Source organism: Uloborus diversus, chromosome 9 (assembly GCF_026930045.1).
Source record: "Uloborus diversus isolate 005 chromosome 9, Udiv.v.3.1, whole genome shotgun sequence".
In the NCBI taxonomy this organism is placed as follows: domain Eukaryota; kingdom Metazoa; phylum Arthropoda; class Arachnida; order Araneae; family Uloboridae; genus Uloborus; species Uloborus diversus.
Genome location: NC_072739.1, coordinates 20,609,468 through 20,632,155, shown reverse-complemented (window position 1 = coordinate 20,632,155; position 22,688 = coordinate 20,609,468). Strand labels below are relative to the sequence as shown.

At 34.2% G+C, this 22,688-nt stretch overlaps 1 protein-coding gene across 1 annotated transcript in view; it reads left to right on the top strand.

Moving 5' to 3' along the window:
- LOC129229825 (uncharacterized) overlaps positions 1-22,239 on the top strand; it is a 29,270-nt gene extending 7,031 nt beyond the window's left edge. Inside the window, exons 3-4 of the mRNA XM_054864199.1 lie at positions 6,985-7,130; positions 21,917-22,239. Of these exons, the coding sequence (XP_054720174.1) occupies positions 6,985-7,130; positions 21,917-21,986 (216 nt within the window). The 3' untranslated portion in view covers positions 21,987-22,239. The remainder of the gene's footprint in view (positions 1-6,984; positions 7,131-21,916) is intronic.
- Positions 22,240-22,688: the final 449 nt, after the last annotated feature.

Genomic DNA, 22,688 nt, shown 5'->3' with positions numbered 1-22,688 from the left:
GAAACAGTGAGACTCGAAGTGTGGTTGAACACTTACTCAGAAATTACGCAAAAAAAAAGAAAGAAAAAGAATGAAATCTATTCCCAGACGTTTAAAAGGTGCTATGAATACCGTATGATATTCTACTAATTAATAACTTAATCAAAAGTTAGATTATTCAATAATATATAGACATTTTATAAAGTGTATGAAGACTTTTGTGAGATAAAATTACCGGCACTTTTTGGTTTTTGATTTTTAAAAAATCAAGTTTCAATATTTTTTAAAAACTTTTCATGTAGTTTTGTTAAAAGTTGATCATAGATCTTATAATTAAATACCTATTCCAAAATATTAATTCTAACCAATGGATTGGGGCCTATTTCGTTGAAAGTCGTAGGTGTACGAAGACTTTTGGGAGCCACTGTATATCAGATATTTTCAATCAGCACAAAGTCAAGTCTTCAAAATAGTTAATGCAACCTCAAATTACTCTTTAATTTCTTACAATATGTAAACTTAAAATTAATGTATTTCTCATTATTTATATCTAATATTTCATTTTACATTTTTATCAAATTTAATAGAGTTAATTTAGCATTAGCTGTTTTTCTCGTGTTAGCTACTTTTAGTTATATGATTCAGAAATAAAAAATATGCATTCGTTGGTGCACATTCATAAGACATTTTCTTTTTTTCTGACCAAACTTTAATACACTTAATTAGGCACTTTTAATATGAATTGAAATTATTTCATTACTATTAATTTTATGAGCATAAAGTACAGGTAAAAAACGAATATTTTATTATACTTTGTTATATTAATGATGTATTAATACATCATAAAAATATAGTGCATAACTTTTTGGTTATTTTTAACAACAAATGAACAATATTACTATGATTAATATAATATTTATATTGAAAATACCATAGTTTAAAAAATAAACATCGAAAATATCAAAATAGCATGATATTTTCAAAATAAATATCGAATATACACTGGTGTGCAAAAATTAAGGACGAGACAGTTTTTTCAATATAACTTTGTACAAAAGCTTTCCAAATCAACACATTTAATACCGTAAGACCCCCAATACGTAAGGACATGTGTAATGTAAGCAACACTTACTAAAAGAGAAATCAGAGGGATAAAAAGAAGCTTTATTGAAAAAGTAGCATGGAGCGCATTGCGACTGAAGGCCGAAACATCCCTGTGATGAGTGTCCAGCAACAAACATCCGGTCTTTAGTAGGGGATATGATCTCCCCCGACTGCTAGGCGGGTTTCACAGCGTCTGCCCATGCTGAGAATGAGGGTGTCAATGAGTTGTTGAGGCATTGTTGCCCATTCGTCTTGCAGCGCCAATCGAAGCTCCCGAATCGTTACTAATGGTAAGGTACGAGCTACCAAGCGTCTGCCTAGAAAATCCCATACATGCTCGATGGGATTGAGATCCGGAGATCGTGCCGGCCAATCCATATGTTCAATATCCTCACTCTCTAAGAGTTGTTCGGCAGCTACTGTGCGATGACATGGTGCATTGTCGTCCATGAAAAGGAACTGCGGACCCACAGCGCCTCTAAAAAGACGCACATATGGAAGAAGAATCTCGTTACAATAACGGGTCCCGTTGACTGAACCTGCGTCGAAGATGTGAAGGTCTGTACGACTACCAAGCATGATGCCTCCCCAAACGAGAACACCGCGACCTCCATACCTGTCCCTTTCAATGATGTTCGAGGGATGATTGCTGCTTCCCCGCTCTCTCCAGATGAGTATGCGATGAGAATCGCTACTCTGACTGAATCTGCTCTCATCTGTAAAGAGTACTCGTCCCCATTCATTGTCTCTCCAATTCCGGTGTTCCTGGCACCACAGAGAACGCCTTCTCCGATGGGCAGGCGTTAGAGGTACACACCGTATAGGGCGTCGTGCAAACAGACCATCACCGTGCAGTCTTCTGGCCACGGTAAAACGCGATATCGGTCGTCCAGTCACCTGTGTCGTGTATCTAGCGATTTCTCCCGCTGTCTGCCGCCTGTTTCTTCTGGCCTGTAAGACAATATACCGGTCATCTGCGGGTATGGTTCCTCATGGACGACCACTATTGAACCCCCGGATAGCTGTTCCTGTAGTTTGAAATTGTCTCCAAAGTCGTGAAACGATGCTGTGAGCAATTCCGAACTCTGCAGTCACACTTGTCACACTGCGGCCTTCCTCCAACTTTCCAATGATTCGACCTCAGGTAAAAGCATCCAGATGTCATCTAACAGATTGATTATTCGCCATTTCTCGCTGAGGCAGCAACTCGGTGTGATTTTAACAGCTATACGGCGTGCAATCTCTTTGCCAGAAATACTGATCTTACACCGACAACATGCTTTATACTACTCAGACAATCCCCTATTGCATCTGCCTGCATATCTGCACATGTGCTACCGTACATCACCTTACTTAATCTCCTGATTGTTCTTTCTGTCCACTCTGCCTCTTCGTTCAGCTAATATGCTAATTTTTCGACTTCGTCCTTAATTTTTGCACACCAGTGTATATCGTGATATGTATCACGATATTTTCAAAATGAATATCGGATATATATTGTGATATATATCATGATATATATCGGCAAACCCTGATTAGAAATGCAAAAAAAAGAGGGAGTAAATATTCTGATGTTGCAAATAAATTGTTTGTTTTTCTGCAATTTTAACTTGTTGCTGAATAGTGTTCCACAAAAATGTTAAAATTTAACTACTAGAAATTCATATGTGGGATTTTTACGCTGATAGGTGAAAATATGTGAATTTCAACAATTTCAGAATTCCTCTTTTATAGTCATTCCTTTTTTTTAAGTTTTAAATGGGGGGGGGAGGAAAAGAAACGAAAATCTGCAATAATCTTTTTTTTTCTTCATTTCAATGATTTTTTAAGTTTAGTTATAAAATAAATAAATTAAAATTTTGGATTGAAAGTTATAGATGCGCTAGTTTCATAAAAGGCTCGTAGAAAAGACTAGTAGTTGCAAGTTTTCAACAACTAGTAATAAAAATAAACAATGAAAAATCAGTTTATCTTAGGTAACTCCTAAAAAGAGACTCACAGTTAAAATTTTTTACCATTTTTTTTATTCCACATTTCAAGACAAAAATGATAAAACTTATGGATGGGGACAAGCCACAGAGGTGAGATTTCACATATATCAGGGGTCTGTCCAGGATTTTTTACAGGGTCCGTTTTTTGTGAAAAATCAAATAATTTTGTGAAAAATGAATTAATTTTGTGAAAAATCAAAAAATTTCGCAAAAAAAAAAAAAAATCATTTTAACAAAAAAAATTTTTTTTTTTTTTTTGTTAAAACGAATTTTTAGGATTTAGAGACGGCATAAACTGCATCAATTAAACTTAAAGTTGAGTGTTTTCCTCTTCTACGTCGAGAAAATCATTCTGGATTTTTTTTCTGATGTTTGGCGGGGAGGGGGGGGGGCATCGCTCTTTCAAGTATCAATATTTATCTACCATTCTACATTATGTTAAATTATACTAGATATATTTCTGTACAGTACTTAAAATAATTGTAACAAAAATATAAATAAATAAAATAAAATTCAGAATAGGGTTCAGCATTCAACTTTTTGACCCAAGACACTCTTAAAAAGCACAGAATTTCGTATAAAACTTTTTATTTTAACAAAAATAAAAAGATATTTCAATTGTTTACCTCTTAACAAAGCGTAATAATCATCAAAAATTTGAAAAATCGGATTCCCATAGCGGATGCAAAGAGATCGCAATTCTCAAAGTGAAGGCATCAAAAGTGTAAAAAGGGCTTGGAAAAGAAATATTTTTGTTAAAATTATTTTAAAATTGCATTTTAGAGTCCTATGATAAACATATCATTAATGTCTGTGGACACAGTTGACCCAAAAAATAAAATAAAATAAACCATCTATTCAGCATTTTAATTTTTGACTCATAACAGAAAATGGAATTTTGCTTTAAAAACTTGAAATGAGAGTTCTAACAGAAATTAAGAGACTTTTCATTTATTTGAATCCTAATAAAGCGAAGTTAGCTTGAAAAAAGAACAAAATATGATTCTCATATCGGATGTTAAAAGATTGCATTTTTCAAAATGTAGACATCTAAAGAAAAAAAAAAAGTTAATTAAAAGAGTTTATTTAAAGTTATCATCCTTTTTAGCATCGAAAAATCAAAACCCATATAATTTTCTCCTTCCAAAATAACAATTAAACATCGCACCGCATCGTAAAAACGCAAATATTGACAAGCTGGCAAAATTATGAGAATATTTTCTAATCAAGTCATTATAAAGGTTCAACGCCAGACGCTAAGTGGTGATAATTTTGAAGTTGGTAACCCTATCTGAAGCGATCATATTTTTTCCTCACCCTTACTATCCCTTTGCAGTTCTAAGTTCATTTCGCAGATATATATTATTATTGTTTATTAAATCATGAGCGGAGAAAAGTGCTTACCAATGCCTTTTGAGAAAAGTTTACAACAACACCGCTGCTAATTAGCTGTGATAAAACAAACAACCATTATATTTATTTGGCAGTAGCAATTATTTATCGCTTGCAGGAGCATCCCAAGAGTGCCGTTTTTTTTTTTTTTTCAAAATTAGCCGATTTTGTATAAGCTGATCCCTCTAATTTGACTTAAAAAAAGGTTCCAAAAATTATCGGTTTATACACAGAAATATGCGATATTTTGCTTTCAGATTTGCTCTTTCAATAAACAATTTGTGACAGATCCGATCTTGTTTATCAGAATTTTGTGAAGGGTCCGTTTTGTTTGATCGGGATTTTGTGAAAGGTCCGTTTTGTTTGATCGGAATTTTGTGAAAGGTCCATTTTGTTTGATCGGAATTTTGTGAAAGGTTCGTTTTGGTTGATCGGATTTTTGTGAAGGGTCCGTTAACGGACCCAAATATCTTCTGGCCAGACCCCTGTATATACTTAAAATTTAAATTGAAATAACACAGCAAAAAAAACCTTAAATTTTGTAGGTAGCTTTTATGCACGGTAGACATTAATAATTACAAAAGAAACACATGCAAATAGATAAAATAATTTTCTTCAAAAGAGGCTTGAATTAAAATTAACCCATTTTTGGAGAATGACCCTTTAGCAAAATCAAATTATGCTTTCGAAAATGCATTTTTAAACTTATGATGAAGAAAAAGAAAAGAAAACTATTTTATTTCACAACTAAATTATGAAAATGTAATTTTTACTTTTAAAAAATTCAAAATTTTTCATTTCATTTCACCTTAACAACTGGAAAAACCAAGTATTAATCATACTTTTTTGACAATGGAGTAGTTAAATTTCTCTCCCCCCCCCCCTAGTCGAATGAGTTGCAGCATTCATTAGAATTTCATAATATGCTTTCAATTTCAAAATCTAAGGGGCTGTGACAGTATGGTATAAAGGGGAAAGAGTGTGACATCACACCTTTTCTATAGAATATATTTATGAAAAATAGTGTGACATGTAACAAAGGGAGGGGAGAGGGTAATGTGAAGTGTGACATGTTGTTACAAAGAGGGAGGGGGGTGAAAATGGTGAAACAAAATCTCACATCATTTAGGAACAGCCTCTAAGCACATAATGAGGTTGTTTCCGAAATTTTAAAAGTACTTTTTTCTGAAAGAGCATGCTTAAAACATAGGATCTGACCATTTAAAAAATATTTCAACAAAGTTTAATGTTTTAAAAAATATATCTTAATGGTGCGTAGATTCAATTTCATTTTTTGCGCTTCTGCACATGACATCACAAGTGATAAAATGTCATTCAGTGATGCCATTAGCACAGAGCGCAATTTAATTTGCTTCTTTACTCACATGTACTGGCAATGATAAAGTTGACAGCAAGTATAGAGTGCAATATTTAATTTGCTTCTGAGTTATCATAAGCTGTAAAGGCGGTAGACAGCAAGCATCAGCATTCAGTGTGCCAGTGGAGTATGAGTTCATCACTTGTGACTTCATAAAGACCATGCCTTGTTTGAAAAATCGGACATTTTAAAAATTAAACGTTTTGAAAATAAAAATTCCTTGCTCCCATGTTATTTATTTATTTATTTGCTCATTCTATCAACTTCAGTGACTAAAAGTAATACAGTAAACTCCTGATTACCCGCGGAATAGGGTGGCACGGTAACCGCGGTTAAGCGAAAACCGCGGATAATCCGAAAAATAGGTAAAAAACAATACTACTGCATACAATAACTAAAAATATGTATAAGACTGACACATACATTTAAATAAAAGCTAAAAACATTGCTATATTCAGTATACTAACATTTAATGTAAAAAATATGTATATTCAGAAGCTAAAAACCAAGGGTGCCCATCCCCCCAAGTTCAATGGCGCAAATCCCCCCTCAAAAATTCCCCCTTTTATTTTTTATTTTCAGCTCTCTTTTTTTATTTTATTTTTTAAAATTTGTTTTAAATTTTTTTAAATATTTTTTAAAAATATTTTTTATATATTTTTTAAACTATTATTAATTAATTAATTTTTTTTAATTATTGTTATTATTGGTATTTTATTCGAAAAGTTCTGTACTACGCCAATGACACACACACAAACTAAATTAATAAAGGAAATTAAATACAAAGAGAATCAACTGAAATAAAATAAAATAAATAATTTAAATTAAAAATAAATCAATAAATAAATTTAAATAAATAAATGAAACAATTTTAAAAAATCCCCCCCCCCCCCCAAATTTAGATGGCGCCAAAATACCCCCCTGTGGGCACCCCTGCTAAAAACAAACAATAACATAGTCGTAAGTTTAAAAAGCATTTAATGACCGTTAAAAAAATAGTGGAAAGACCCGCGGATAATACGAACCACAGATAAACCGACCACCGATAATCGGGAGTTTACTGTACTTTTGACTGATGGAAATTACTCCATTATGATTAATCTTTTATGAAAGTGCTAAAAAATCTTTTGTATTTTCCAGAGAAATTCTGTATTTAAATATGCCTCGGATCTTAAAGATTTGCATGAGTATTGCTATAGTGAGCATACTCTGCTGCAGAGCGATTACTGTCGTGAAACCATTGGGGATATTGTCACTGCAGCAATAGAAGCTATAAATGAGCAGAAGTAAGTTAAACAGTGCACATTCATTTGTGACCTCATAAACTTTTCTTCATGTATCAATACTTTATATGGATTTTGCTGACCATGTGTTTTCTGGTGATATTCCGTCTTTATAGAGCCAAGGCAGTAACAAAATTGCAATTTTTACATCCCCTTACAAAAAATGAAGTATTGTATTCGCGAAATAATTTTCACTCAAAAATCGGTCTTAATTTCCATTTTGTTCATCCCCGAATGAATGTTGAGATTTTCTTTTCGACTCAACCACATGTGGATATATGCCTAGGAACATACAAACACCCGAAATATCCTTTTTGACGATCCCCGAGTTAATTACAACGAGTTTTCTCGTGACGTCCATATGTATTTGCGTATGTGTGTATGTATCTCGCAGAACTCAAAAATAATATGTCCTAGAATGGTGAAATTTGTTACATAGACTCCTAGTGGGGTCTAGTTGTGCACCTTCCCTTTTGGTTGCATTTGGATGTTCCTAAAGGGGTCTTTTACACCTTTTTTTGGGGGGGGGGAATCATTGTTAATTTCAATGCTAATTCAAGTGGTGTTATAATTTGTCAAACACACGACGACATATTGCCAAGCTTTTGGCCGCCAAGATTTGTCGGCAACTTGGCAAAAAATTTGGCAATTTCTTTTTTTTTTAATTTTTAAGTTTGGTTTTAATTTGGCCAATGTTGGTGATATTTAAAGAGTTAACCACTGAATCACATTAAAATTGCCAATAATGGGGAAATAAATCTGCATAAAACGTTTTTTTGCTTTGGTTTGCAAGAAACTAGGGGTGAAAATATTTAGTGTTTCCTTGCTTACTCCAAGGCGCTATTATCATTAAATTGGCGTAAAAGGAAGTCATGTGAAGCACACATCAGTTCCTTTTTTTACAATACATGGTCTGGCAACATAGCTATCTTATTTCAAAATGCAATAAAACATAGGTGGCTGGTGCACCAAAAAGGAGAGGTGGGGGGGATGAAAGGAAATGCGAGGGGGTGCACCCTCTTAGAGCAGGAATCAGTAAATAGAGGGAGCAAGTCCAATCATTGGTTTTGCAATTGGACGCCAAGTCACGTGACTCAAGAACAACGAATGCTTGACATGTTTTGAGTGAAACTAGCCAAAGGAACCTGATTTTTTCCAATGCTTTGCTTTAAAATCTATCGGGTGACTTGGGGTCTTTGCTTCATGAATGAAAGTCTTCACTCCCTCTATATTATCTCTTCTTAATGGGCACCCGGCCCCTAGGGCTCGACCGATGGCATTTTTTGGCCGATGGGCCGATGCCGATTGTTGGCCGATTTGCCAACAATCGGCATCGGCCCATTGTTGGCGTGTACAGATTGTTAAAAGATGGCCGATGGCCAATTGCCGATGTCGTTGGCCGATGGCAATAAAAAAAAATCTAACGAAAATATATTGATAAGATTGTCAGAGATTTAAAGGATCATTTATTCATTTCACTTTACTTCCTTTCTACAAATAAAGACTTGTAATCAAAAAAAAAAATCAAATTTCGACCTAATTTCTATTTTACGATCACTCAATTTAAACTTCACAAATTTTTCGAAACATCTGTACACGCATATGTACCTAAGAACGCATACATTTCCAAAATATCCATTTTGAACACTTCCTCAGTTAATTATAGCAAGTTCTCTTGTGATGTCTTCATACGCGTAAACTTGAATCATTCAGAAACGTTATGAAATAGTAAGTTGAAAACTCATACGTACGTATTAGCTACCAGTTTGTTTGGCCCTCTTGGCTTCCATAAGAGGTTTTCCATCTCCAGCTCAGTCACTTTCCTATGCCGGGCTGATGAGTGCTAATAAGCACGAAACTGTAGTCCTCGGCTGGAAATGACTGAGCTGGCGGTGTATTTCATGTATTTCTGCTTTAGCCCTGGTTAATGGGCGGTAATTTACTGAATATACGTACGTAGTATGATCTAAAAGTTTGAGGACAAGCAGTATAAAACTTTACCCTGAATAGTTCACATTACTGAGCACATCAATCTACAAAATAATCATCTTGAACGACTATGCACTTTTGCCAACGTTCATATACATTTTAGAAGCACTTCTGGCAGCCATTTTTCGCAACCTCCTGTAAGGCCTCTTCCGCTGCTGCTTTAACATCATCGTGGGGAAGAAGACGACTTTCATATTGAGGATGCACGGTTTGATTGATAAATGCTCTGATATGACAAACAAATAACATAACCTTTCGTCGGACTCAGCTTCGTGTGACTCTTACCTGTTCCCAGCAAAAAAAAAAAACATTTGCATGGACGCCGCTTTCTTCCGTCAGGAGAAGGTAAAGCTGTATCATAGTATGTTGCGAAAAATGCTTCCAGGAGTGTTTCCAAAAGTTATATGAACACTGGCAGAAGTACATAGTCCCTCAAGGTGACCCTTTGAAGGCAGATGTGCTTCGGTAATGTGAACTATTCTGTAGAAGGTTTTATATAGCTTGTCCCCCGAACTTTTGGATCGTACTACGTACAACCTATGTAGGATGTAGTTATGCTTCTCTTTTTTGACTGTTGTATGATGATAGAAAAAGAACTACAGCCAAAAAAAAAGAAAGAAAAAAAAAGGAAGAAAAACAAAGACACTGTTTAATAATCAACTGATTTGTTTGTTTTTTTTTTAAATTGAACATATAACTAAGATTTCAACAATATTGTAATAATGCATGGATTATGTACACTATATATAGTTGAAAAACTTTAAATTATGTTGTTTAATCATTAAAAAAAAAATAAGAACAAAAGTATGAAACCGTCAACAAATTACGCAATTAAAGTGGAAAGATTGCACGTAGATATTTTTTAGTCATGAAATTAAACAAAAAAGGTAACAGATAAATTACAATATTAAATCACAATAGGAATATTTTTATACTTATTTAAAATTTATGAATAGAAAAATTTGCATTTTTCATAAAAGCTATAACAGTGACATAATTTTTTCTGAAAAAAGAAATAGCCATCAAAAGAGTGAGACTCTTAAAACGCAGCTACAATAAGCAAACTCAATATTTACTCCAAGTTAATAATAACTGAATACATATACTACTTGATCTGCACACATAATATTGAACAATTTGATTGTTTAAAATCTTTTATGAAGCACTACAAAGAAGTTCAAATAAAATTTTTCAATTTAACAATAATTTGCTGAACTTGAAAAAATTGCTTAATAGAAAATCCTTGAAACTTTTCTATAACATATTATTAAACATATGATGAAAACGAAAATAACTCGTTCATTGATTTTATAAAAATGCATGAAAATAGTTACTTACAATAGTAAAAAATCGATCCTTATAAATGATGCAAAAAAGATGGCGCATTACAAAATAAAGGTAAAACAACATCGAGAAATAAGCAAAATGACATTTCTTGAGCAAAATAAATAATCGCTAAATATTTAAGAAATGCTTGAAACGACGAGGGGGGGGGGTTGGTCACCCGCTGATTTAGGAGTAACTCACAACATTCAACTTCGTTCCCAACTTCGGCGTCATTTGTTTAGTAAAGAAACACTACCACCAACGCCTCGGAAGAGTTTCTGAGTCACTTCTGAAGAAAAAAATTCAAAAGTCCCTTTGGCTTCCGAATTATGTCAGCATTCAAAACGTCTTTAATCAATTTCTTACATTAATGCTCTAAATTCTTTCTAAACAATAGATTAAGTTTCAAAAAAAAAATCTCTAATTTTATGAATGGTGTTAGTTTTAAACAACTCGGAAGTGCAAACTAGAGTTTAATTTCAGAAATACAGGGAGGGGGAGGATGGCATGCAAGTGTTCTAAAAATTACCGTCGGTTCAACGGGAATCTAACAAAATGACACAAAAACCAGTTTCGCCATCTCATGTTTGTTTCCATGGTCTCCAATTCGGCAATATATCACCAACTGATCGTCAGTCTGAGACGCTATATTAGTTTTTTATTGAATTAAGTAATTAATAGCCCCAAAAATTGAGTAAATAGGCTTTTTAGAACATCCGATCGAAAACAAAAAGGGAAGTGCACAACTGGAACGTATGCACACCCCACATGCGAAATTTTAACCTTCTACAGCTTACCATTTTTTAGTTATGATTTATGAGAGAGACATACGTACATCCAGCCGCAAAAAACAACGCAATAATTAACTCGTTTGGTACCTGAATACAGTATTAAAAACCCTCTTTCAGGGGTAACTAAAATAGAAATTCATACTGAAGTTTAAGTAAACAATTTTATATGAAAACAATAACTCCCTTTACTCTTCATTAAAAAGTAAAACAGCAATTTCGAAAACATCGGCCAATCCATCGGCTTTTCGATGTTTTTAAGGCTGATGGGCCGATGTTTCCTCCAAGTTAGCATCGGCCGCTGATGCCGATGGCTAAATTGTTGAACCATCGGCGCCGATGCATCGGCCAGGCGGATGCATCGGTCGAGTCCTACCGGCCCCCCCTCCAAAGTGGATTGCAAGTTTAAATAACCTCCTCTAAAATTTAGTACAGATGGCCACAGTAGACTTCCTCCTTTAAATTGAAAGTAAAATCACAATTTTTATGAAGTAACATGAGAAACATATAAAACACACACTTATTAAGTCACTTATCCTTTCTGTAAACACTTGAACCAATCAGCACTATCCTTTTTTGAAGGACTAGTATTTTTGAACGTCAAGTCCAATTTATGAATCAAATTTATAAAAAAAAAAAATGCAGGTACATAACTAAAGTTTTGTTTCAATATTGAACACATCATATCATGTCTAGGTGACATCCCTGTTTGTCCGTACACAGGTCCGGATCTATAAATTTTGGACCCCCCTTCAGCAAAATCTGTAGGGCCCCTCTCCAGAGACCAGCAAGGTATATTTGCAACGTTAATAAGTCTTAGTGTTAGTTTTTTTCCCCCAGTACCTTGGTCCGTTGTGCTTTAAAGGACATGCCCCCCCCCCACCACTATGGGGGTGCGTAGACCCAGTCCTGTTCATACACTGTAAGTTGATCTTTGGCAGTTCTTGTAGCTCCTACTACTGTCCCACCATCATGAGAAAAGCCTCCGCTGAAATGTCTGTGCCTGTCTACTGCTATAGTAACGAGGAGCGTCTCATTTTTCCAAGGGAAGCTTTATGTTGGAAAAACCTGTACGCAGGGCCGATCCTAGGGTGTCGGCCGCCCATGTGCAAAGACCTAATGTGCCGCCCCTCAAGAGTAATTTGCATATTTTGACTAATCTTTAACGTCTATATAAATTTTTCTTTAAATTTCTATGCCTAGTGCGAATTTAAAAAAGGGGGGGGGGGAGGAGAATGATCTTATAAAAAGGAAGAATTTTTTTATAATAAGCTCCTTAGGTACAATTTATATCTTTGAAGAAAGTAATAGATACCAAGGTTTACTAGTCGTAAAAACGCATTTTATAGTCTTTCTTCGATGACATCAGAGAAGGGACGGAAGAAGGGGAAGCGTGGGGAGATGCGTCAGGGGTTCAGGGGAGGAGGATTGCTCCAAGAAAACTATCGAAATTGGCGTATGAAAAATATTTTTAGTTAAACTTTAGTTGTGTTTGGTTACAAGGACAAAAGAGTCAAGTATATTCAAAGTGCATGGAGAAATTTTCGTAATTGACGTCAAATATCGCAATTTTAGGAACTTTTCGAGACTTTAGGTGAAAGTAATGTTGCAGTTCTTTCCTATAATTCTTTCAAAATTGAAATCAATTTCAAGATGTTTTTTAAGACCGTAGCTTAGGAAGGATCGGCGTTCTTCCAGAAAAATCTCCGAAACTGAAATTTTAAACCCGCAATTTTGGGTTACCTTTGTTGACGTTGCAAAGGGGAGGGAGATTCAATCGTCTCCCATCGAAAGATTTCGAAATATAAGTTTAAAACGCAAATTTAGGCCGTCTTTGTTGACCGTAGGGGATCTGGCGGCTATCCTCCTATAATTTCTCGGCACTATTTTTTCAAAAACCCGTTTGTGGCTAGATTTGAAAACAATATATGAAACGTGAAAATATCCGAACCAAAATATTTTTCGGAACTGAAAGCCATTATAGGCTATTTTTGGGAAGGAAGGATTTTGCAGCTCTTAAGCGTATATTTCTAAAATCGCAATTTTATATTATCTTTGGTGACGTTAACAAAACTGGGAAGCTTCTACGGATCTTTCGGATGTTTTTCAACATTAATATCTTAAAAATATAACTATAGACTTTTGTCCACCTCACCTCGACGATTGATGGATATGCCCTAGCACCTACATATTACATAAATCCATACATAAACCTAGCAGTTCTCCTCCGGAATTCTTTAGAAATATAAGTCCCAAAATCGTATTTTAAGCATTGTTTGATAACGATGGGACTAAGAGCGGGCGGGGGTTCAGTGTGCCCTCACGAACTGTGTTTGGTTGCAAGGACAAAAGAGTCAAGTATATTCAAGGTGCATGGAGAAATTTTCGAAATTGACGTCAAATATCGCAATTTTAGGAACTTTTTCGAGACTTTAGGTGAAAGTAATGTTGCAGTTCTTTCCTAAAATTCTTTCAAAATTGAATTCAATTTGAAGCTATTTTTTAAGACCGTAGCTTAGGAAGGATCGGCGTTCTTCCCGAAAAATCTCCGAAATTGAAATTTTAAACCCTCAATTTTGGGTTACCTTTGTTGACGTTGCAAGAGGGAGGGAGATTCAATCGTCTCCCATCGGAAGATTTCGAAATATAAGTTTAAAACGCAAATTTAGGCCGTCTTTGGTGAGGGTCGGGGATCTGGCGGCTATCCTCCGACAATTTCCAGGCACTATTTTTTCAAAAACTCGTTTTTGACTAGATTTGAAAACAATAGGGGAAACGTGAAAATATTCCGAACCAAAATATTTTTCGGAACTGAAATCCATTACAGGCTATTTTTGAGGAGGAAGGATTTTGGGGCACTTAAGCGGATATTTCTAAAATCGCAATTTTATATTATCTTTGGTGACGTTAACAAAACTGGGTAGCTTCTACGGATCTTTCGGATATATTTCAACATTAATATCTGAAAAATATAACTATAGACTTTTGTCCACCTCACCTCGACGATTGATGGATATGCCCTATGCGCCGTAAAAAATTACATAAGCCTGGCAGTTCTCCTCCTGAATTCTTTAGAAATATAAGTCCCAAAATCGTATTTTAAGCATTGTTTGATAACGATTGGATTAACAGCGGGCGGGGGTTCAGTGTGCCCTCACGAACTGTGTTTTTGAAACTGAAGTCAATTTCAGGCTAGTTTAGGCAAGAAGCTATGGCTCCACGGAACCGTCTAAAAACGAAATTTTTAGGCTATGTTTGATTAAGTTAAGGTGGAAGATGTGAATCAGAGACTTAATTGGGTCCTTAAGATCGATGGTTCAACCAGCAAAATCTTCCGAAAGTAAAGTCCCAGAAACGCAATTTTAAGCCTTCTATAGTTTCGTCAAGGAGGTCGTGGCATCCTTTTGGATCTTCGTTTCGGAGTTACATTTAAATTTGCTTCCCGAGGCAAAGGCCCTTTCCTCCTACCTGATCTGAAACCGGGCAGTTCATTCAAGATTTTAATCAGAAAAATTGTCGTAAAGGGGGAAAAGTACAATATTTTAGTTCGTCATTCATATATGTTACTCTCAAGGGAGTCGCAATTTTCCACTTTCTCCCCACGCATCCACGATTGTTAAACACAGAGTTTGTTACATAGTTTGTTGTTTGAAATGCTTGCGAAAGTATCTAATCAGTATAGCTTTTTTTTAATAAATAAAATATGTCTTCACTGTTTAGGTCTGTAAAAGCTTGGGGGGGGGGGGGTAAACATTAGTGGAAGCCCTCGGTGCTCCTTTTAGACGGCACCATTTCATGCTTCAGAAGGGGGCCTTTCCCCTCCCCTGTATCCATGCCTGATTACCAGTTCTGTCACAAACTTTGCAACCAAATGAAGCATGTGTGTTAAGAGTAGATATTAATGGACAATAAACCAACACAATATTCCCTAACATTCTATTTTTCTTAAACTATGCTATGCTGCCGGGAAATCGACACATACTTTGACAATTGAACATTTAAAAATCAACACATTTATTCTACTTATAATAAGTTAACTTGTGAGAAATTCCTGAGGAATTTTGCTTGATCATGGGAACTATATGATGCGGCCTGCGGCCGCCCCTTGCTTTGGCCGCCCTTGTGCGGCACACACTCTGCACACCTGCTAGGATCGGCCCTGCCTGTACGACTGCACAATGGCGAGCAGACGAGTGGCAAAATGGTGCCAAAATGCCGCCAAAATGCCTTTCTGATAACCCTTACAGAAAATGGACGAAGTCTGTTTCTATGGCAATAGACGGGCTCAGACTTGATGGCGGGAGCTTTTCTCATGAAAGTCAGACAGTAGTAAAGCAGTTAAGCTGTTGGCAATGTCATTGCAATTTATATATTTCTGCAATTAGTTGGTGCTAGTTATTCATTCATATTTATTAATCTGTTTTGTTTTATATTTGCACTCAAATATTTTAAAATTAAATTTTTGCCTGATTAGTCCTCTTACGGGAACAAATATTTTGACACTCAAAATTCAGCTGCTGAAGAAAGCAGCAAGTGTACAGAAATTGATTAAAGAATCTACAGTAGAACCTCTCAATAAGGGACACTAAGGGGACCAGACATTTTGTCTCTTAAATAGAGGTGTCCCTTATTCGAACGTGGATGGATTGATTCATGCTGTGTACTAAGTAGTATAATATCACAATAAGCATTAACTAATAACACGTAAGATTAAATACTGAAAATGTCTCATTATGTTAAAAAAATCATAATTATTCAAATTTCTAAGTTTATATTTTATTAATTAAAATTCAATAAAAATTTTGTAATGGCAAAGTTTTGTAGCGTACAGAAATAATTTTGAAATTATTCATAACATGTATTTGCTTTATGTTATGTAATTTACAATGTAATACTATGTGGATTACAATTAATGTTCAAATTTTTAAAGTTTCATATACAATGCTAATTGGTTGCTGTGCAGTCTTTGTCGGCCCTGAACCTACTTGTGGAATAAATTGTTGAGAGGGCAAATTATGCATGTTCATTTCAGCAAGTTTTTTTTTTACAATACATTACTTGTTTCCTTCACATATGTTTATGTCAAACTTACCTCAATTAATTTTTAGAGGAAAAGTGAAAGTTGAATTCCTGTAAATTCACTATTTCTTATGTGCTTATACATAATTTCTTGCATTTTTTTTTTTTGTGACTGTCCCTTAAAAACAGAGTGTCCCTTAATTAGAGGTAAATACATGGAAGTCCCCATTCAAAGGGACTGGGGCCAGAAAAAAATGTCCCTTAAACAGAGTGTCCCTTAATTAGAGGTAAATACATTGAAGTCCCTATTCAAAGGGACTGGGACCAGAAAAAATGTCCCTTAAACAGAGTGTCCCTTAATTAGAGGTAAATACATGGAAGTCCCTATTCAAAGGACTGGGACCAGAAAAAATGTCCCTTAAATAGAGGCGTCCCTTATTCGGAGATGTCCCTTAATGGAGGTTCTACTGTATAAGAAATTCTGTACTTGGTATTCATCCTTTGCTTTAACCTTGCTTGCAATACTTCTTTGCTGACACTAAAGCGTGAATATTTCATCGTATCGTATGTAACTCACAAATGTTTTAATATTTAGTTAAGAGTTAGTAACTGGAAATTCGGTATCAGACATATAGTTTGTTTCACGAAAGACACTACAAAGACTTCAAATAAGTTAGATTCTTGTTTTATCGCATCAACTTTATAAAGAACATAGACTCTGCATCTATTTGATGCAATTGAATCTAGAAAATTCCCATAAACAACATTTAAATAAATTTCTTTGCTCAGTAGCAATCTTGATATCTGACTCATTAATGTATTGTTATTACTTATTAATTCTAATTTATTCTTCAGATTTTGTAATTTGTTAAATTACATTACTTATATGCAATTTCTGTGGTGATTTGCATATACAGGGTGTTCCGTTTTAACCTGCAAGACCTTTATTTTCTCAACCGTTAGTCCTAGATGTATACTTCCAAGTGCAAAAATGTTCCAAATCAGATGCAGAGTTAAGATATTGAAAGTCTGAAGCAAAAACAAAAATGAGTCAAAAAATACAAAATTTAACTTCTTATACAGGCCCTAGGTCTCCTAACTAATATTTAGAGAAATAATCTCCATTGAAAACTATTCCTGACACAAAAAACTTGACAACTGTGCGACCAAAACTCAATTACATATTCCAGTTCCAAGTTTTAAGGGACCATACAGAAGATAAGATTGGAATTTATCACCCTTTCAGAAGAATGACAGGTTGTCTGAGTAAGAAAAACAAGGTATTAATATTTTTCATTGCTATTAAAAATAAATGCAAATGTTATGCCGTGACACACAAAAACACACTTCAAAACTTTGAAGAAGTTGAAAAACCACACTCAATGCACACATATAATTTTAAGCATTTGTTAATTGCTATATTTTCTTTCAAAAGGTGTCATGATGGCGAATGAAAGTGGTATAAGTCACAAAACGCTGCGTTTCATATCTTCGTGATTATTAGTCGTACTAATTTCAAACTTTTTGTGTTGGAATTATTTTTCAATGGAGATGATTTCCCTAAACATAAGTTAGGGGACCTGGGGCCCATATAAAAAGTTAAATTTTGTATTTTTTGACTTATTTTTATTTTTGCTTCAAACTTTCATTATCTTATCTCTGCATCTAATTTTGCACATTTTTGCAATTGGAAGTTTATATATATGTTTACAAATGTTTACAATATGTTTACAAATAATTAAAAGTTAAAATGAAGATAGGGACGTAGCCGAATTGAAGGAAGAGTGAGTAACTCCAAACTGTGCTTTTTACGTCTCCAAAACTGGCCTGAAAATGAGTTTTTAAGACTTAGGTTTTGAAAAAATTCCGAGAAAATGTTCTCAAACCCCACACTTTGCCCTAGCATCATTACAGATTTCCTACACATGAGTATTTAGGACTGCAATTTCTATAAACCATGAGAGTGCTCCCAACGCAATCCTCATGAAATGACCTCTCAAATTATAAACCATCATCATTCAAGGTCGAATAAATTTCGTCATTTGGACTTTAATTAAAAAAAACTCCCTGAGGTCTCCCGAACCTGTCCTCCTCTTAATATTACCAAAGATCCTCAAAAATTTCAATGTTAAGACATTAATTCAGAAAATTTTTCTGGGGAGATCTCCCAACCCCCCTAGTCCTCTAACAGTATTGAAAATTGCCTGCGATTGCGTTAATTGAGTTTCAATTTTAAAATTTGCCAGAGGAGGACTCTGAATCTCTCCACTCATTAACATTACTAAAACTCTTCTAAAATTGCGTTTTCTACAGATCGAAAATTTTTCGAGAGAATGTCTGCAATTTTCAAATATTTCCCAGGGGCGAGCCAGCCAAACCCTTCATCACCTGTTAATCAGAAATAATTCACAATTGCATGCTTGGAGTTTCAGTGTTGAAATATTATCGGGGGATGACCCTGAGTCGGTTCCTCCCATTGCATCATCATAGATCGTCTAAAACTGTGTTTTTCAAATAAAAATCTTGAAAAATTCCCCGGGGAGAGCTCCCAGACCCCCTCACTCTCCTTAATGTAATCAAATATTAAGTAGGATTGTGTTTTGGGAACTTGAATTTGGAAAAATTATCGAAAGAGGCTATCCTGGACCTCCTCTCCCCTTCCTCCCAACTTAAAATATAGTCTAAAACTGCGTTTTTATATCTTCAATTCTTCAATATCGGAAAAAAATGTGAGGAGGTGGCCCTCTGAGACCTCCTGTTTCTGATTCAATATTATCCGTATGATTAAATTTATATTGCTAATACTAAGGTCTAGTAATATGACTATCCCGGCTAAACCAGAAGCTAAATCTTCTCTCTGCATATTGGAACATGTGTTTGAAAAAATTTAGGGGCCGCAAGTGTGTACCCTCCCCCCCTCCCCCAGTTTTTTGACCTAGAGGAGGCCTTGTTCCTTTTTCAGACCTAGTCCCCCAATATAACATCCCAATACCCCAATATAACATCCATTCTTTCATGTGTCACTACTATCGGTGGAGGCTTTTACCAAATGAATTTTGACTCCCAGTTTTCCTACTAGATGGAGACCCCTGGGCTTTTGGATGCAAAACTGCACTAGAAATTTAATTTTACCTAGAGTCCTCCAAGCCCAATGAGTATTCAAGGGATCTTTGGCATGCCACTCAAATCATATGGCATGGGTGCTGTCAATTTTTCTGCATCATGAAAATCCACCGCCTGAAGCCAGGTTTGAACCTGTGCCTTTCGGCCAAGAGCCCAGTGTCTAACCACTACACCACTCCATCTGTGTTATATAGATGTAAAATTTAAGTCCTTTATAAATTTCATGCAATGAAACAACATTCTAACCTAAAATATTTGAAGTCTTTGTAGGATATTTTAATTAGGATGTGTCATTCATGAACGAACGGGTCAAAAAGAACGAATCCTTAAAATGAACAAATCCGTTCGTTTACCTGAAAAGTGAACGACCGTTCTTTTGAACGGTGAGCAGTTTCGAAAATTATATTGATACATTTGTGATAAAATCGAATTTTTACTGATTATTATTATTTAACTTTTTTCCGGATTTAAACAAGTGTTGCGTTTTTTCTTTCTGTTCTCATCGGTAGTGTGGAATAGTTTTGAAGGTCCCTAGTATTTTTAGGCACGTCTTTTTTCAAATTAAGTTATCCGATACTCCGGCTGAGCTACCGATATATTTGTTGTTACTTTTTTCATTATACATGGTCTATTGGTAATACTTTAATTATATATACAGTGCTGTATCTGGAAAATTTTAATAACTTAATTTTTTGACATGCTGACATGGAACCTGCGATTTTTGGAATGGTAAACATATCTTAGTATTTGGTAGCTGAGAAATAGCTTCCAAATTGAACTATAATTGCTTTATACATCCAAACCTGAATAAAGTTTTTTGATTCATTTTCGGGGTGGCGACAGATCGGGGAAATCAGGGAGATCAGGGAAAAGTCAAGGAACTTTATTAATCAGGGAAAAATATCAGGGAATTTTGAAAAAATAACAAAAATTCAAAAAAAATTTGATTAAATGGAGAAATTTTTTTTTCTTTGCAAAATTAAGTACCCTAATTTCCTACGAGTCTTCTGCCAATTATCTGTTGAGAAAAAAGTAAAATTAATGAAGTGCGATTATACACTGCACCATATTTGTGCATCTTTTTTTCTCAACGTCAAAGTATTGAATTTTAACTTATTAAATATAGGATGAACTTCCCATGATTGCTTCTGTGTCTGTAGAGTTGTTTATTTTATGTAGCTTGAATTTACCTTTCACGAGTTCCATGCTACATAACATAAACAACCCTACAGGCAAAGAGGAAGTCGTCATTAATTCCTTAGCTCCCTTGCCTTTACTCATTGTCTTGAAGTAATTAGCGTACTGTAATCACGATTTCAAGATAAAATCTTTGTTTTTTAACTTACTACAGATAAAAGCTTAAAAATTATTACTTCATCACGTTTTTAATTTAATTGCTATAATTGAATGTTGAATGAGAATGAACTTTGTTTTTTGCCATCGTATTATTCGCTGTCACCTCATATTATTCGTAGGGTTTTTTTTTTCAGACTATAAAATTCTTTTATTTTAAAACCAAGTTATATATACATATAAATATATTTTGAAATTAATTGATTGTTCTTTTGCATTTCAATATTGTTTGTTACAAAAGTAATCTAAGATTTTTTCCCCCAACAAATGAGAAAATCATTCGAAATTGAGTTACTTTGTGTACATAAGTATTTTTTAAAATTATTCTTGCAGCAATAATTATACCGCTTGAAAATTTTGTTCAAAATTATTTCTATATAAACTTTTTAGTTTTATCATGATTAGATATTTCTTTAAGAGTGTTTGTAATATTTTTGTAGAATTCTTATGTTAACTAGTTACTGAAAGTAAAGTATAATTGTTTTAGATTTCCTATAACATTTCCCTGTAGATAATTTAATATACTATTTTTAATAAAAAAAAGGAGCATTTCTTTGAAATACGTTTTTTAATTAATAGCTTAAAACATTTTAAAACACTGCATTTTATTTAATATGCAATGGTTTTCAAGTAGGGCAAGGTAAAGAAACTATTATCATTGGCAACATAAATCAAGGAAATTTGGTGAACTTAGTCAGGGAAATCAGGGAAAAGTAAGGGAACTTTTTTTTCACAGTTTCTGTCACCACCCTGATTTTTCATAGGCATATTTCCTTACTTTTAGATAATTTTAGTCATTTTTCTTCAAAGAAAATTACTGATGTAATGAATCATTTCAAATGTACATGAGTATGTCGTGCAAAAAGATCACCTGCAACTTTTTAAACTGAAAGTCATTCAAATGAACGAGTTAACTGAAGGGATCAAAAGAATGAACATTAAAAAGACATGTCAGACATGTTTTAATGTCATTAAAAAGAACGACATTGCCCACTCCCGTTTTAATGCAACAACTGATAAATCTATTAAAATGGAATTGCCTTTTTTTTTTTTTTTTGAACAATCTGTAGTTCTGAAATTGTAATACATTTTTATAAGTGTTCTCTGAATATAAATTAAACAGTAATCAAAAAAATATTGTCAAGTTGTTAATAGTTTGTGTATTGAAAATTTCCTTTCCTTTCTTTTCAGGCCCTCTGATCCTGTTGCCTATTTAGCTTGCTTTTGCTTGAAAAATAAACATAAATTTTCAGGAAACTGAATTCAAAATACAAAGAACTGTTCTAAAACTCTTAGAGATCTCAAAAAATGCTGATTACTGTGATATATTTGTAAGGGTATTTCTGTTTCAATGTCCCAAATATTTTTTTACCATGGAACAGTTTATTAAACATTTTTGTTATTGATTTATTAATTTTGACGTCCTGTTTCTTTGTGAATAACTTACTGTTTTTATAGTTGGAGACTGAAGTTAACAATGCTCAATCCTTTTGTACCTGTACATTTGCACTTTATCCCCTGAATTTTAAAATTTGGGTTTTAACTTTCCTGCATTTGTATGTAAGGAGCCATTATGGATCACAGGGATGCCCACAGGAGGGATTATAGCGCAAGTTGCGACATCAAATTTTTTTGTGGGGGGGAGGGAGTTAATTTTTTATTTTATTTATTCAAATGTATTTACTGATTTATTGTTAAATTAAATTATTTATTTTATTTTATTTTGTTCTGTTTATATTTTATTTCATTTATTTATTTAGTTTGTGTGTGTGTATGTCATTGGCATAGCACAGACCTTTTCGAATAAAATAATAATAATAATTTAAAAAAATAAATAAAAACAGTTGAACCTCCATATATTGAAGTAGCAACTTGCGGGGGGGGGGGGGAGGAATTCGATATATAGAAATTTTTTGATGTGTAGAAACAAGCTTAATTTTATAGTAATTGCCACTAAAACATT